Source organism: Gymnodraco acuticeps, unplaced genomic scaffold (assembly GCF_902827175.1).
Source record: "Gymnodraco acuticeps unplaced genomic scaffold, fGymAcu1.1, whole genome shotgun sequence".
In the NCBI taxonomy this organism is placed as follows: domain Eukaryota; kingdom Metazoa; phylum Chordata; class Actinopteri; order Perciformes; family Bathydraconidae; genus Gymnodraco; species Gymnodraco acuticeps.
The window spans coordinates 122,360-138,238 of NW_022992253.1; the positions used below are offsets into that span (position 1 = coordinate 122,360).

General features: G+C 44.0%; 1 protein-coding gene across 4 annotated transcripts in view; it reads left to right on the plus strand.

Moving 5' to 3' along the window:
- The window catches only part of LOC117540286 (NACHT, LRR and PYD domains-containing protein 14-like), a 47,255-nt gene that overhangs the window by 13,932 nt on the left and 17,444 nt on the right, over positions 1–15,879 (plus strand). For 2 of the 4 annotated variants that reach the window (XM_034206881.1, XM_034206882.1), the window contains 5 exons: positions 269–2,072; positions 4,060–4,230; positions 4,636–4,809; positions 9,639–9,812; positions 10,519–10,692. In XM_034206881.1, the coding sequence (XP_034062772.1) occupies positions 269–2,072; positions 4,060–4,230; positions 4,636–4,809; positions 9,639–9,812; positions 10,519–10,692 (2,497 nt within the window). Of the gene's footprint in view, positions 1–268; positions 2,073–4,059; positions 4,231–4,635; positions 4,810–9,638; positions 9,813–10,518; positions 10,693–11,440; positions 11,775–15,879 lie in introns of those variants that run through there. The other 2 variants (XM_034206884.1, XM_034206883.1) reach the window with 2 other exon arrangements.

Genomic DNA, 15,879 nt, shown 5'->3' on the forward strand with positions numbered 1-15,879 from the left:
CCAGGCATTGTTTTTTGAAGTGTGTATTAAAACAGACAACAGTGTTTTCCTAAGTAGAAACACTGGACAGATCTTAAGGGGAATGTTAGCAAATAACTTTTACATAATATAGTAAAGCAGGATTATTTTCAGTTTTTGATTAGGTATACTGTTGTATAGCATAGAAAGTAAGCTGTTTCATACAAATGTTAAACTGTCTGTTTTTATTGTTTTATAGTTGGATTCTCAAAATAATTTCATGATTCTCTCCTGTTTCCTTCTCTTCCAGCAGATAGTGGTCTGCAGGAGGTGTTAGATGAACATAGGCTCAGTCTGAGGAGGAGATGTGAACGTGTGACTGAAGGAACTGATGAAAGTGAAACCCTCCTCAACAGGATCTTCACTGAGCTCTACATCACACAAGGCCTGAGTGAAGAGGTTAATACCCAGCATGAGGTGAGGCAGCTGGAGACAGCTTCCAAGAAAGAGACCCTCCATGACACTCCAATCAAGTGCAGGGACATATTTAAAGCCTTACCTGACCAGCAGACTCTCATCAGAGCGGTCCTGACCAATGGAGTCGCTGGTGTTGGAAAAACCTTCTCAGTGCAGAAGTTCACTCTGGACTGGGCCGAGGGTTTGGGAAACCAAGATGTCAGTCTGGTGATCCCGCTCTCCTTCAGGGAGCTGAACCTGATCAAAGGAGAGCAGTACAGTCTTCTCAGGCTGCTCCATGTTTTCCATCCAACCTTACAGAAGGTCACAGCCGTGCAGCTGGCTGTCTGCAAAGTGCTGTTCATCTTTGACGGCCTGGATGAAAGCAGACTTTCTCTGGACTTCAGAAACAATGAGGTTGTGTCTGATGTCTCACAGCAGTCCTCAGTCAACGTGCTGCTGACAAACCTCATCAGAGGGAAGCTGCTTCCCTCGGCTCTCGTCTGGATAACTTCCCGACCTGCAGCGTCCAATCAGATCCCTCCTGAGTGTGTGCACAGGGTAACAGAAGTACGAGGCTTCACTGACGCCCAGAAGGAGGAGTACTTCAGGAGGAGATCGAGTGATGAAGACCTGTCCAGCAGAATCATCTCTCACATCAAGAGCTCCAGGAGCCTCCACATCATGTGTCTGATCCCAGTCTTCTGCTGGATCACTGCTGCAGTTCTGGACCACATGTTGACTACAGACCAGAGAGGAGAGCTGCCCCAGACCCTCACTGACATGTACTCATACTTCCTGCTGGTCCAGACCAAGAGGAAGAAGCAGAAGTATGATAAGGGACATGAGACGAGTCCACAGCGGCTGACGGAGACTGACTGGGAGGTTCTTCTGAAGCTGGGGAGGCTGGCGTTTGAACATCTGGAGAAAGGAGACATCATGTTCTACCAAGAAGACCTGGAGCGCTGTGGTCTTGATGTCACCGAGGCCTTGGTGCACTCAGGAGTTTGTACACAGATCTTCAAAAGAGAGAGTGTGATCTTCCAGAAAACAGTCTACTGCTTTGTTCATCTGAGCATTCAGGAGTTTATGGCTGCAGTCTACTTGCTGCACTGTTACACCAACAGAGACACAGCGGTACTGAAGGACTTCCTGCAGGGAGAATATGGCAACAGTAGATATCAGGATTACCCAACCCTGCCTGTCTTCCTGAAGGGAGCCATGCAGAAATCCCTCAGAAGTCCAAATGGCCACCTAGACCTGTTTGTCCGCTTTCTCCACGGCCTCTCTCTGGAGTCCAACCAGAGGCTGTTAGGGGGCCTGCTGGGTCGCACAGACAACAGACCAGAAACCATCCAGAGAGCCATCAGCAACCTGAAGGAGATGAGCAGTTCTTCAATCTCTCCTGACAGGAGCATCAACATCTTCCACTGTCTGACAGAGATGAAGGACCACTCAGTACATCAGGAGATCACAGAGTTCCTGAAGTCAGAGAACAGATCAGAGAAGGAACTATCTGTGATCCACTGCTCAGCTCTGGCCTACATGCTGCAGATGTCAGAGGAGGTTCTGGAGGAGTTTGACCTGAAGAAGTACAAAACATCAGAGGAGGGACGACGGAGACTGATTCCAGCTGTGAGGAACTGCAGGAAGGCCAAGTAAGTCCAGATCTGATTAACTTTATAAACTAATGTGGATCAGAAGTTTAATTATTCAAATAAACAATATAACATTTCTGCTGTTTAAATACTATGAGAGCAAAAATAAACCAACCCTGTTCATCTATTTATTTATAATAATAGTTCAATTGAACCATTTCTCTCTTTATACTGAGTGATGGAGGCGACATATCAAACACATGAAGGACTTTAGAGGTTTCTCACAGCAGCTCGTGATCACACCACACAGCAGGATTTACAGTTATCAGAGAAAGCAGTTATTATTACTTTCTAGTAGTTATTTATCATTAAACAGAAACACATGTTTTTAAGTCAAGTTAACGCGTTAATAACAAAAAAAAATGAACGCCACTAATTATTTTAACGCGATTGTGAAGCTGACCGTTGAGCGGCCCGACCAAGCAAGGAGGCAGAGGCAGAGAATTCAAATATAACCCGGTGTGGGCATTTATTCATCGCTGTGGTACAGGATACACAGCCTCAATATTGCAATATTGCAATATGGTGAACACAGTCACCAGCCACAAGGATCTCACCCACACTACCTGCCAAACAGAAAAACCCCAGAGCCTAAATACACACACCCTAATCAACCAACAAGTTACCTTCGTCACAGCGATTAACGCATGTGCATTTTTTGTCCTCGGCCGCACCGTAGTTTCAGAGCGCATCGAGTTTAAAATACCATCTATACAATTCAAGCACACTGCTGATGCTGACAGCCCCTGACAGACCACACTTGAAAGTGTGCGGGGGAGACGCCTGGACACGTCTACGAGCAGCAAACTTTCAACAAAGATCGCTAAATGGGTGGCGACAGCTTGCAGGCCAATTAACATTGTGGAGGACGAGGGGCTGCGTGATATAATTCGGGTCGCATCCAACGACTGCACTTATGAATTGCCTTCCAGAGCCACCACTGTGTCGGAAATACACAACTTGTATGAAGTCCAAAACTCGAAAGTAGAGGAGGATTTAACTTCCACAGTTGCGCTCACCGGAGACTATTGGACTTCACTCAGTAATGACAGTTACCTCGGGGTCACAGCGCATTATGTTGACCCACAGTGGGAACTTCAGTCTCATGCTTTGACAGTTATGAAAACAGAGGAGCGGCATTTCGCCGACAACTGCGCCGACACACACACACACACACACACACACACACACACACACACACACACACACACACACACACACACACACACACACACACACACACACACACACACACACACACACACACTTGAATTGAGGCGAATATTTGTAATATTCAAAGATTGTTGTGTTTAATATTCATGAGTATATTTGTCATTGTTCAAATGATAATAAACATTAGCATAAAGCATATTTGTCCACTCATATTTTGATAAGAGTATTAAAAAATGTCCCTCTAAGGTACATTTAGAACAGATACAAAATGTGCGATTAATTTGCGATTAACTATTTTAATCGACTGACAGCCCTAGTTTTTATCACAATGTATTAGAGTTTAAAGTAAGATCTATATAATTTCCCACCAATAACAGAGTTATGTCTTAATGCTGATATACTGGGAATATCTGATGGTATTCAGTTGAAATTATTGAAACTTTATTGGTTTGTTAATTGTGTTCGTGTGCGCAGTACATTTTCAGATGTTCAGAGAAGACTAAACATCCTTCTTCCATCATTCACATCCAAACATTAATGAACATTTAAATATGTACATCTCTAATATTATCAATTGATTTGTTTAATTTATGTTTCTTTGGTAACAGTCAGTGACAGCAGGAGCACAGACATGTGATCAGATCACACTGACAACACACACATTAAACTCTATTATAATATAATATATAACATTAAATGGACTGACAGCAAATGTCTATCAGAACATATGTCAAATCTTTTTCATTAAATGCTTGAGGGTAATATTATGTTTGCTCTCATTTTAACACCTGTTGTGATATATGTGTTGTTATAGACTTACTGGCTGTGGACTTTCAGAGATTGAATGTGAAGTTGTGGCCTCAGCTCTGAAGTCTGACCCCTCCCATCTGAGAGATCTGGACCTGAGTGACAACAAGCTGCAGGATGCAGGAGTGGAGCTGAGTTCTGGACTGAAGAGTCCAAACTGCAGACTGGAGACTCTCATGTCAGTTCACTGACTGTACTTCATACAGATCTGTTTTTATTGATCATTTTCTGAATTTGCCTGAGAACAAATACATTTTAAATATATATTTATTTCCACTTTTGCTAATGACTGAATATTCAGCAGAATAACAAAAAGAGAAGGTGAATGTGTGAGGGAGAGTGTTTGAGCTTCCACAGACTGACTCTGTGCTCCAGGAGTCAGTGGAGATGCTGTCAGTACTGATGAGCTGTGAGGGAGTTGTTAAAGATCTGATCAAAGTTAAAGTTCCAGATTATCAATGGATTGTTTAAACATCATCTCTGACATTAAAACCCTGTTTGACTCTGAACAGATTATTAAACCTGGAGTTATTTCAAACAGGAACATTGTTTTCTAAAGTTACATCATGTTTTCTTAATTCAGAATGAGTGGCTGCAGGTTGTCAGAGAAAAGCTGTGGTGCTCTGGTCTCAGCTCTGAAGTCCAACCCCTCCCATCTGAGAGATCTGGACCTGAGTTACAACGATCTGCAGGATTCAGGAGTGGAGCTGCTGAGAGATCTTCTGGAGAGTCCAGACTGCAGACTGAAGACTCTCAGGTCAGTTCTCCATCTTTTACTTCTGTACTGAGATTAATATGTATGTATCAAAGTGCCGCTCGAGCACCGTAGCGATGTTTGCAGCTCGCGTTAGAGGTTGTGCAGGATAACAACCTCCATCTCAAAGTCAGCAAAACCAAGGAGCTAATTATGGATTACAGGAAGCAGCAGAGAGAGGGACACACCCCCATCACCATCAATGGGAGTACGGTGTGTCCACATCACTGAGGACCTGACATGGACTCATCACACAAACACCATCACCAAACAGCTCGACAGCAGCTCTTCTTCCTCCGCAGGCTGAGGAGGAAGAAACTCTGCAACTTCTACAGGTGCACCTTAGAGAGCATCCTGACCTTCTACAGGTGCACCATAGAGAGGATCCTGACCTTCTACAGGTGCACCTTAGAGAGCATCCTGACCTTCTACAGGTGCACCCTAGAGAGGATCCTGACCTTCTACAGGTGCACCCTAGAGAGGATCCTGACCTTCTACGGGTGCACCATAGAGAGCATCCTGACCTTCTACAGGTGCCCCATAGAGAGCATCCTGACCTTCTACGGGTGCACCATAGAGAGCATCCTGACCTTCTACAGGTGCACCATAGAGAGCATCCTGACCTTCTACGGGTGCACCATAGAGAGGATCCTGACCTTCTACGGGTGCACCATAGAGAGCATCCTGACCTTCTACAGGTGCACCATAGAGAGGATCCTGACCTTCTACAGGTGCACCATAGAGAGCATCCTGACCTTCTACGGGTGCACCCTAGAGAGCATCCTGACCTTCTACGGGTGCACCATAGAGAGCATCCTGACCTTCTACAGGTGCTCCATAGAGAGCATCCTGACCTTCTACGGGTGCACCATAGAGAGCATCCTGACCTTCTACAGGTGCACCATAGAGAGGATCCTGACCTTCTACAGGTGCACCATAGAGAGCATCCTGACCTTCTACGGGTGCACCCTAGAGAGCATCCTGACCTTCTACGGGTGCACCATAGAGAGCATCCTGACCTTCTACAGGTGCTCCATAGAGAGCATCCTGACCTTCTACAGGTGCACCATAGAGAGCATCCTGACCTTCTACAGGTGCACCATAGAGAGGATCCTGACCTTCTACAGGTGCCCCATAGAGAGGATCCTGACCTTCTACAGGTGGACCATAGAGAGCATCCTGACCTTCTACGGGTGCACCCTAGAGAGCATCCTGACCTTCTACGGGTGCACCATAGAGAGCATCCTGACCTTCTACAGGTGCTCCATAGAGAGCATCCTGACCTTCTACAGGTGCACCATAGAGAGCATCCTGACCTTCTACAGGTGCCCCATAGAGAGGATCCTGACCTTCTACAGGTGTACCATAGAGAGCATCCTGACCTTCTACAGGTGCACCATAGAGAGCATCCTGACCTTCTACAGGTGCCCCATAGAGAGGATCCTGACCTTCTACAGGTGCACCATAGAGAGGATCCTGACCTTCTACAGGTGCACCATAGAGAGGATCCTGACCTTCTACGGGTGCACCATAGAGCATCCTGACCTTGTACAGGTGCTCCATAGAGAGCATCCTGACCTTCTACAGGTGCACCATAGAGAGCATCCTGACCTTCTACAGGTGCACCATAGAGAGGATCCTGACCTTCTACAGGTGCACCATAGAGAGGATCCTGACCTTCTACGGGTGCACCATAGAGCATCCTGACCTTCTACAGGTGCACCATAGAGAGGATCCTGACCTTCTACGGGTGCACCATAGAGCATCCATGACCTTGTACAGCGCTGCCTCCATAGAGAGCATCCTGACCTTCTACAGGTGCTCCATAGAGAGCATCCTGACCTTTACAGGTGCCACCATAGAGAGGATCCTGACCTTCTACAGGTGCACCCTAGAGAGGATCCTGACCTTCTACGGGTGCCACCATAGAGAGCATCCTGACCTTCTACAGGTGCACCATAGAGAGCATCCTGACCTTCTACAGGTGCCCCAATAGAGAGCATCCTGACCTTCTACAAGGTTGCTCCATAGGAGAGCCTCCTGACCTTCTACAGGTGCCACCATAGAGAGGATCCTGACCCTTCTACAGGTGCTCCATAGAGAGCCATCCTGACCTTCTACAGGTGCACCATAGAGAGCATCCTGACCTTCTACAGGTGCACCATAGAGAAGGCATCTGACCTTCTACAGGTGCACCATAGAGAGCTCCTGACCCTTCTACAGGTGCACCATAGAGAGCATCCTGACCTTCTACATCCTGACTTCTACAGGTGCACCATAGAGAGCATCCTGACCTTCTACAGGTGCACATAGAGAGCATCCTGACCTTCTACAGGTGCAACCATAGAGAGCATCCTGACCTTCTACAGGTGCACCATAGAGACAGCACCTAGACTCTGACCTTCTAACAGGTGCACCATAGAGAGCTTCCTGACCTTCTACAGGTGGCACCATAGAGAGGATCCGACCTTCTACAGTGCACCATAGAGAGCATCCTGACCTTCTACAGGTGCACCATAGAGAGCCTTCCTGCACCTTCTACAGGTGCACCATAGAGAGGATCCTGACCTTCTACAGGTGCACCATAGAGGCATCCTGACCTCTACAGGTGCACCATAGAGAGCATCCTGACCTTCTACAGGTGCTCCATAGAGAGCATCCTGACCTTCTACAGGTGCACCATAGAGAGGATCCTGACCTCTACAGGTGCACCATAGAGAGCATCCTGACTGGCTGCATCACGGCCTGGTACGGCAGCTGCACCGCCCTCAACCGTAAGGCTTTACAGAGGCTGGTGAAAGCTGCACAGCACATCACCAGGACGGAGCTGCCATCCATGGAGGATCTTTTCTCCCAGCGGCTCAGGAAGAAATCCCTCAGGATTATAAAAGACCCCCATCACCCCAGCCACAAGCTGTTCAGTCTGCTGCCGTCTGGCAGGCGTTACCGCAGCATCCGGTCTAAAACCACCAGACTCAGGGACAGTTTCATCCCGCAGGGAATAATCAAATCAAATCAAGTTTTATTTATATAACACATTTATAAACGATTTTTGGTCGAGCCAAAGTGCTGTACATATAATAAAAATAGCCTACAGTAGAGACACAATAAGACTGCTAAACACCCGAACTCTTGAAATAACATCCATAACATTCATCTGTTTGCAACTCATACATATTCCAATTACTGTATATCGACTATTCTGCACAGTTTCTATTGTATTCTGTTTCTATTATATCATGTTATTGCACTATTTTATCTGTTTTATTGTGTTGCACTGTTGGAAGAGCCTGTGATCTAAGATTTTCATTGTCATAACTACACTGTAGCTATGCACACATGAAGATAAAAGCCTTTAAACTTGAAACAAGCTCCCAGAATGTAATAAGGCTGCGCTCAAAGTAAAAATAATAAAACAGATGGAGCATGATTTAACTTCAGGAACTAACTGTCCATACAAGTCTGGTTGGTTTGGTGGGAAATAGGGCTGCACGATATTGAAAAAAACCGACATTGCGATATTCTTTTCCCCTGCGATATATATTGCGTTTTTTTTTAACTATATTTAACCGGATGAAGGATTTTAGTCACGGACGTCTGGATGATCTAACATGTCATGATAATGCAGGTTGCTTACCCTCAAATAAGGGGGTTCATCTGTGAATGAAGAAGAGTGGTGTCTAGAAGGGATCCAAGAGATTAAACGTATTACATTAAACTATAGGAAGCTTCATTATCACATTAGGGAATTAACATACGTGACCAAATAGGTAATTTAACTTTTTATTCCACAATTAAAACCTTTTTTGTGCAAATAGCAGAAAAGTAGTGGACATCTTTTAAACAACATTATAAAAATAAAATTAAGAACAGCTATACACCAGCTCCTTTATGCCGTTTTGAACCTTTCTCATATGGTGTAACACCGGCAAGGCATCTGAAATAGTTGTTTGCCGTGCATGCAGACTCAGAGCCTGCATGTCACTCCACTCAAGTACCCCTGACATGAGAGCCGCGCAAGTTTTCCTTTTGTAGCAAGCAGCAAAATAATTGTAACATGACGTGTTTGAGTTAATTTATCTACTTAATATCGAACGCCCTAAAAAAAAAAACGCACGTCCCTGCGATGTGAATATCGCGCATATCGCGGTTATCGCCATGACACGATATATCGTTCAGCCCTAGTGGGAAAGTTTGAAAATATGTAACTGGCGGTACCTTATGAATATGAAGTGTTCATCGTCTCTCTTACACTGTCACATAGAGTAGTTATACAGCAGAGACAGCAGCGCTCTGCTGACCTGACGTTTACTGACTCCTGCTGAATCTGACTGGCCATCGTTTATTAACAGTGGTTGGATTTCCTTTCAAACGAGCCACAGCAGCGTCAGACGAACGCTTCAGCACAGACCTCACCACAGACAGCGCCTTGTGGTTATGTAGGCTGACATTTCTCAATGAGATATTAATATACATGCCTTGATGTCATTCTTTATAAAGCCTCCCCCCATGTTATTGAGCGAGGGCTTCATTATCTTCTGAGAGTCCCGCCCCTCTCCCCAAAGATAATTTGATTATTTAGTAAGACTAAAAGCAGAAACTAAAGAGCCTGAAGTCTCCTCTCTGTTTACTGGTTTAAGAAATAAAACTATTGAAACAAAAGAACATCACAAACAAATCAGCTCAATTTCACTTTTTCTGTCTTACAGTTTTTAACCTGTTTGGAGTTTCCACTTTATAAACTTCTTCAGCGCTGAACAGATTATTACACCTGGAGTTATTTCAAACAGGAACATTGTTCTCTAAAGTTACATCATGTTTTCTTTTTTCAGTCTGAGGCACTGCAGTTTGTCAGAGATCAGCTGTGCTGCTCTGGCCTCAGCTCTGAAGTCCAACCCCTCCCATCTGAGAGATCTGGACCTGCGTTACAACGATCTGAGGGATTCAGGAGTGAAGCTGCTGAGTGATTTTCTGGAGAGTCCAGACTGCAGACTGAAGACTCTCAGGTCAGTTCTCCATCTTTAACTTCTGTGCTGAGATCAATATGTATCAAAGTGCCAGCTTGAGCACCGGAGCGATGTTTGCAGCTTGCGTTAGAGGCTGTACACGTGCCGGCTTTCTGCTGCTTAAATCCACTGCTGTGATGAACAAGCTCCCAGAATGCAACACGGCTGCTCTCAGAGTAAACATAATAAAACAGATGGAGCATGATTTAACTTCAGGAACTAACTGTCCATACAAGTCTGGTTGGTTTGATGAGAAAGTTTGAAAATATGTAACTGGCGGTACCTTATGAATATGAAGTGTTCATCGTCTCTCTTACACTGTCACATAGAGTAGTTATACAGCAGAGACAGCAGCGCTCTGCTGACCTGACGTTTACTGACTCTCCTGCTGAATCTGACTGGCCATCGTTTATTAACAGTGGTTGGATTTCCTTTCAAACGAGCCACAGCAGCGTCAGACGAACGCTTCAGCACAGACCTCACCACAGACAGCATGTTGAAGCCATTTTGCATTTCTATCTTATTTATATTTATAATGAACAATTATGAATATTTTATACATGATGTTCTATTATTTATATTTATTATTGTTTTGATTAATGCCGACTATCAATGTATTATTATGGTGGCGTCACATAGGCGTGGTTTCAGTTATTTCAAACAGGAACATTGTTTTCTAAAGTTACATCATGTTTTCTTTATTCAGACTGATATGCTGCAGGTTGTCAGAGATCAGCTGTGCTGCTCTGGTCTCAGCTCTGAAGTCCAACCCCTCCCATCTGAGAGATCTGGACCTGAGTTACAACGATCTGAAGGATTCAGGAGTGAAGCTGCTGAGAGATCTTCTGGAGAGTCCAGACTGCAGACTGGAGACTCTCAGGTCAGTTCTCCATCTCTTACTTCTGTGCTGAGATGAAGAGAGTTGTGCCTTAGGCTGGCCACAATAAAAGGCCACTCTGAAACGTGCATTTTTGCTTTATTGGGGGGGTCCGAAAACCAGTCACCCACTGACATGTTAGGGTTAGGGTTTAACACTAACAGGCCACAATCACCAACCTGATCAACTCTATGCGAAGGAGATGTGTTGCACTGCGTGAGGCAAATGGTGGTCACACCAGATACTGACTGGTTTTCGGACCCCCCCAGACCCCCCCCAATAAAGCAAAACTGCACGTTTCAGAGTGGCCTTTTATTGTGGCCAGCCAAAGGCACACCTGTGCAATAATCATGCTGTCTAATCAGCATCTTGATATGCCACACCTGTGAGGTGGGATGGATTATCTCGGCAAAGGAGAAGTGCTCACTGTCACAGATTTTTTCAGATTTGTGAACAATATTTGAGAGAAATTGTTATTTTGTGTATATAGAAAATGTTTTAGATCTTTGAGTTCATCTCATGAAAAATGGGAGCAAAAACAAAAGTGTTGCGTTTATATTTTTGTTCAGTGTATTAGACTTAAAGCTTCAGGGTATTAGAGCTTGTTTTCACTTTTTATGTCTGACAGTTTTTAACCAGTTTGGAGTTTCCACTTTCTAAACTTCTTCAGCTCTGAACAGATTATTAAACGTGAAGTTATTTCAAACAGGAACATTGTTTTCTGAAGTTACATCATGTTTTCTTTATTCAGAATAGAGTACTGCAGTTTGTCAGAGATCAGCTGTTCTGCTCTGGTCTCAGCTCTGAAGTCCAACCCCTCCCATCTGAGACATCTGGACCTGAGTAACAACGATCTGCACGATTCAGGAGTGAAGCTGCTGAGAGATCTTCTGGAGAGTCCAGACTGCAGACTGAAGACTCTCAGGTCAGTTCACTGACTCTCTGTTACTGCTGGAGATCTCATGTTTCATTACTTATTCAACCTAATTCTTCTACATACATATATTACATCCATATGTTTGTAAAGGTTGTCATAACAGTTGATTGTTTCCTAAAGAAACTATTATTCTTCCACTGTCGGTTGTTAAAGTAAATGTATGTTTTCTTTTGTAAATGCTCTGAATAAAGAAGTTCTTCTGAACTAATATTAGTTTTACGTAAAGTTTACTTTCTGACACAGAAATGTTTATGTCCCAAATAATTTCAATGTGTTTTCACAGAAAATAAACAGAATGCTGATATAATGATGATCCTTAATAACATAATGACAGTCACTTTAATGCAGGGAAAAGGTAATTGATTAGGACGCGGTAATGTTGAGCTACACATATTAAACCTGAACATCTGATTACATCAGACTGGGGAGCTGCAGTTTGTCAGACATCAGCTGTGCTGCTCTGGCCTCAGCTCTGAAGTCCAACCCCTCCCATCTGAGAGATCTGGACCTGAGTTACAACGTTCTGCAGGATTCAGGAGTGAAGCTGCTGACTGATCTTCTGGAGAGTCCAGACTGCAGACTGGAGACTCTCAGGTCAGTAAGGGGTCGACTCAGTCTCTGCTGGTTCAGCAGTATTGTATTAAACACAGGGAGGCATTTCTCTCGCTGGGGAATCACAACGGATCAGTGATGTTTCCCACTGAATGCATGCTCTTTCATTCTTCGATAAACTATAGAAGGCCAGCTGAATATGCGAAGCCAAACTTTAATAAGGAATCCACTCTCTAACAGACATGGGATTGTACAGAAGAGTGGAAAAGGTAGTCTGTTTTTTATGGGTTGTGAAATGAATTTGATATTTTGCCGGCTTGAATTTGTTGACCACTTAAGGGCCTCAAATAAAGGAGTTCTGGTCAGAAAGTGCAGTTCAGTTCCATTTATTTTCTCCAACTCATGGTTTCTAGACTAATGCAGCAGAGAGCTGTGGCAGAGGTTGAGCTAGATTTTTTCGTTGCCCATCATTTTGACGGACAGGATCGCAACATTGCCGTCAAAATTACCCGTCGGCCTTTACACTCTGGGGGAGGGGGAGAGAGAACTGTCAACGGTGGTGTGGGGGGGAGGGAGAGAGAGAGAACTGTCAACGGAGGTGTGGGGGGGGGGGGAGCACAGTTGTGAACTGTCAACGGGGGGCGGGGCGCACGCTCGTGAACTGTTAGCGCCGTGTTATACATGCCCACTGCACCTCGCGGGAGTGCGCACAGCGTAAAGCCAAAACTCACAGACATTTCAATGATTTCTACGGGAAAGTTGGGTTTGGAATAATTTCCTTTTTGGCAGGCATGCATAACACCGGAGCCTCGCTGCGGGGAAAATTTGGCGCTGTTCCGAGTTTGAAACATATTTACGTCATTGTTAAAAAAAAATCTGTCATAGACGGAAAACAACCTGGTCTCACCAGAATTTGTGACTCCACCACAACTCCTTAACACCGCAGTGCGTGGTGGAGTCATGGACTCTGCTACATTTACGTGTCGGCAACACGCAAACTAGTGATGGGTCGTTCGCGAACGATTAGTTCTTTTTGAACGAATCTTTTAAGTGAACGAGATGAACTGATTCCTCCCACAAAACGATTCGTTTGTTTGAGTCACCACCTTCCGCCAAAAGCTAAAGAGAAGCTGTTCGCGAACGACGAACTTAAAGAACTGTAGGAAACAGTTCAGAACTGTTTCCTACAGTTCTTTTATCTTATATCCCTTTCTTTCAAGAGGAGGGTCCCGTTAGGGCCCCTCCGAAATACTGGATGTTCCGTCTACACAGAGTTGGACTCAGTTAGACAACTACCACAAATACAATGAAGTACTTTACTGTTGGACTCAGTACTAGTTGGACTTCTACCACAAGTAGGCTACTATGAAGTTATTTTACTGTGTACTTTCAGTTATTCTCTGTCAAACTCCTGTGGCAGAAAATCATTATAGCAGTATATAGCAGAAAACATGCAGTTTGACAGAGGATTAAAACTGTAATCAGAGCCCTCTCATCTGAGCTCCGTTACACACACACAGGAGCGGGACATCCTCCTCAACCTGTCCGCCATAAATGCCTCAGAGGGCGGATACCGGAGCTCCGTAGCGTCCCACTAGCTTAGCCGCTAGCTAAAGGTAAACATAGATGGGTAGCCTACATAGAATATGAATAAATCGTCACCGATGTAGAGGATATATTTTTGTATTGACTTTGAACTCGGCCAAATGGAGTTTAATGCTTTGGGATTTAAGTTAGGCCACATAGTACATGCATGGGTTTGAAAGTATAACGTGCTAGCCTGCTGTAATACATCGTATAGTCAGGCACACATTTATGAGATTTAACAATGGCCAATTATATTTCTTAAATAATATGTAGCCTATTCCCAGAGCATAATTTATGGGGCAACAAGGTGAGGTGTAAAATGTGTTTTAATATCATATATTTTACGCCAGCAAACTTCTTGTACGGACTTCGGCAGTAGTGAAGACTCACTGAACGAATTAAGTACAAAGACGAATCGTTCGCGAACGTGCAAATCACCAGAAGTCGTTCGCGAACCGGTGAACGAATCGGTGAACGAATCTTTAAAGTGAACTGAATCAAAAGATTCGTGTCCCCGAAGGGAATCTAAATGCCCATCACTAACGCAAACAACCCCAATGTAAAGTGAATGAGGCTCATTTGTCGTGGTGCACACACGCATTCTACAACGTCCCGCAGTGAGCTTTTATTCTATAAAACGTTTTTTAAATCTACTTTATAGCTCACGGGAGGCTTCTTTTATTTTATTTGTATTCATAATAATTTTTCTTTTTCGTTAGAAGGTAAAAATTACATTAGTTACGAATTTTTGTTCTCAAAAAACAGTGCATTGTGTGTAATGCAACTGTGATTTTTATTAAATTAGTTAGTTTTTAAGGAAGGCCAGAGTTTCAGCTGTGTCAAATAGATTGTTCCCTTTTAGTTAACGTTATTTAAAAGATAATTAAATTCCTATTTGATCATGTCCCCTTTATTGTATAAGAGCAATGTGAGTGTCCATTCCCATTGGATAACGGAGGATTTTACACCCGGAAGTAAGTATTCTCCTTACTGTCGATTGATTTTACAGTGATATCTGCACTACTCATCAACTCAAAAACACCAGATTATTACATTACATTGCATTTAGCTGACGCTTTTATCCAAAGCGACTTACAATACATTGGGTACATACACGTACATTCGACCAGGAAGACACAACCTTGAAGAAAACAGAATCATATAAGTACATCAGGTTTCATAGAGCCAAACATTTCAAGTGCTACTCAACTGGCTTTAGATAAGCCAGTCCTTTATTAGTATATAAGTGCTCTGTTAGCAGTTCTTTGTTAGTAATTCTATCGCTCGAAGTGGAGTCGAAAGAGATGAATTTTCAGTCTACGCCGGAAGATGTGAAAGCTTTCTGCTGTCCTGATGTCAATGGGGAGCTCATTCCACCATTTTGGAGCCAGGATAGCAAACCCACATGTTTTTGCTGATAGGAACTTGGGTCCCCCTCGCAGCGAGGGTGGAGCGAGTCGTTTGGCTGATTATCCTACAACATTGATTGGTTTGTATTGTGTACAATGTTTTTTTTATTTTCCCCTTTCGATTCGGAAAATAGTTTTTTGGAGTTTTTGGATGGCAGAAGACACTACACTACCCAGAATCCTCAGCTTTTGTTTGGGACTACACCATGTGCTTAGCTTGACAAACCCTGTGATCAGTCCTCAAGCTCTGTGATTGGATGTTAGAGTGGCAGTGCGCGAAGTTTACACAGAGCGTCAAAAAGCACTTTGAAATGGAATGAAACCCATCGACGGCACACTATCCAACACAGGAATCGAACGTGTCCTACCCCCCCCCCCCCCCTTAGGTCACAGGCTCCCCCAAAAGTGCAACACAATAAAACAGATACACAGAAAAAATGGTGCAAGTAAATACAAAAAGAAAAATAGTAAAAAGTGCAATAAGAGTCTATATGCAAGTGACATAATTTTAGATACATAATTTCTAAGTAGCAGCCAGATGAATGTTATGGATGTTGTTTATAAGTTCAGGTGTTTAATAGTCTTATGGCCTGTGGGATGAAGCTGTCCCTGAGTCTGGTGGTTTTAGTCCGGATGCTGCGGTATCGCCTGCCAGACGGCAGCAGACAGAACTGTTTGTGGCTGGGGTGATGGGGGTCTTTTATG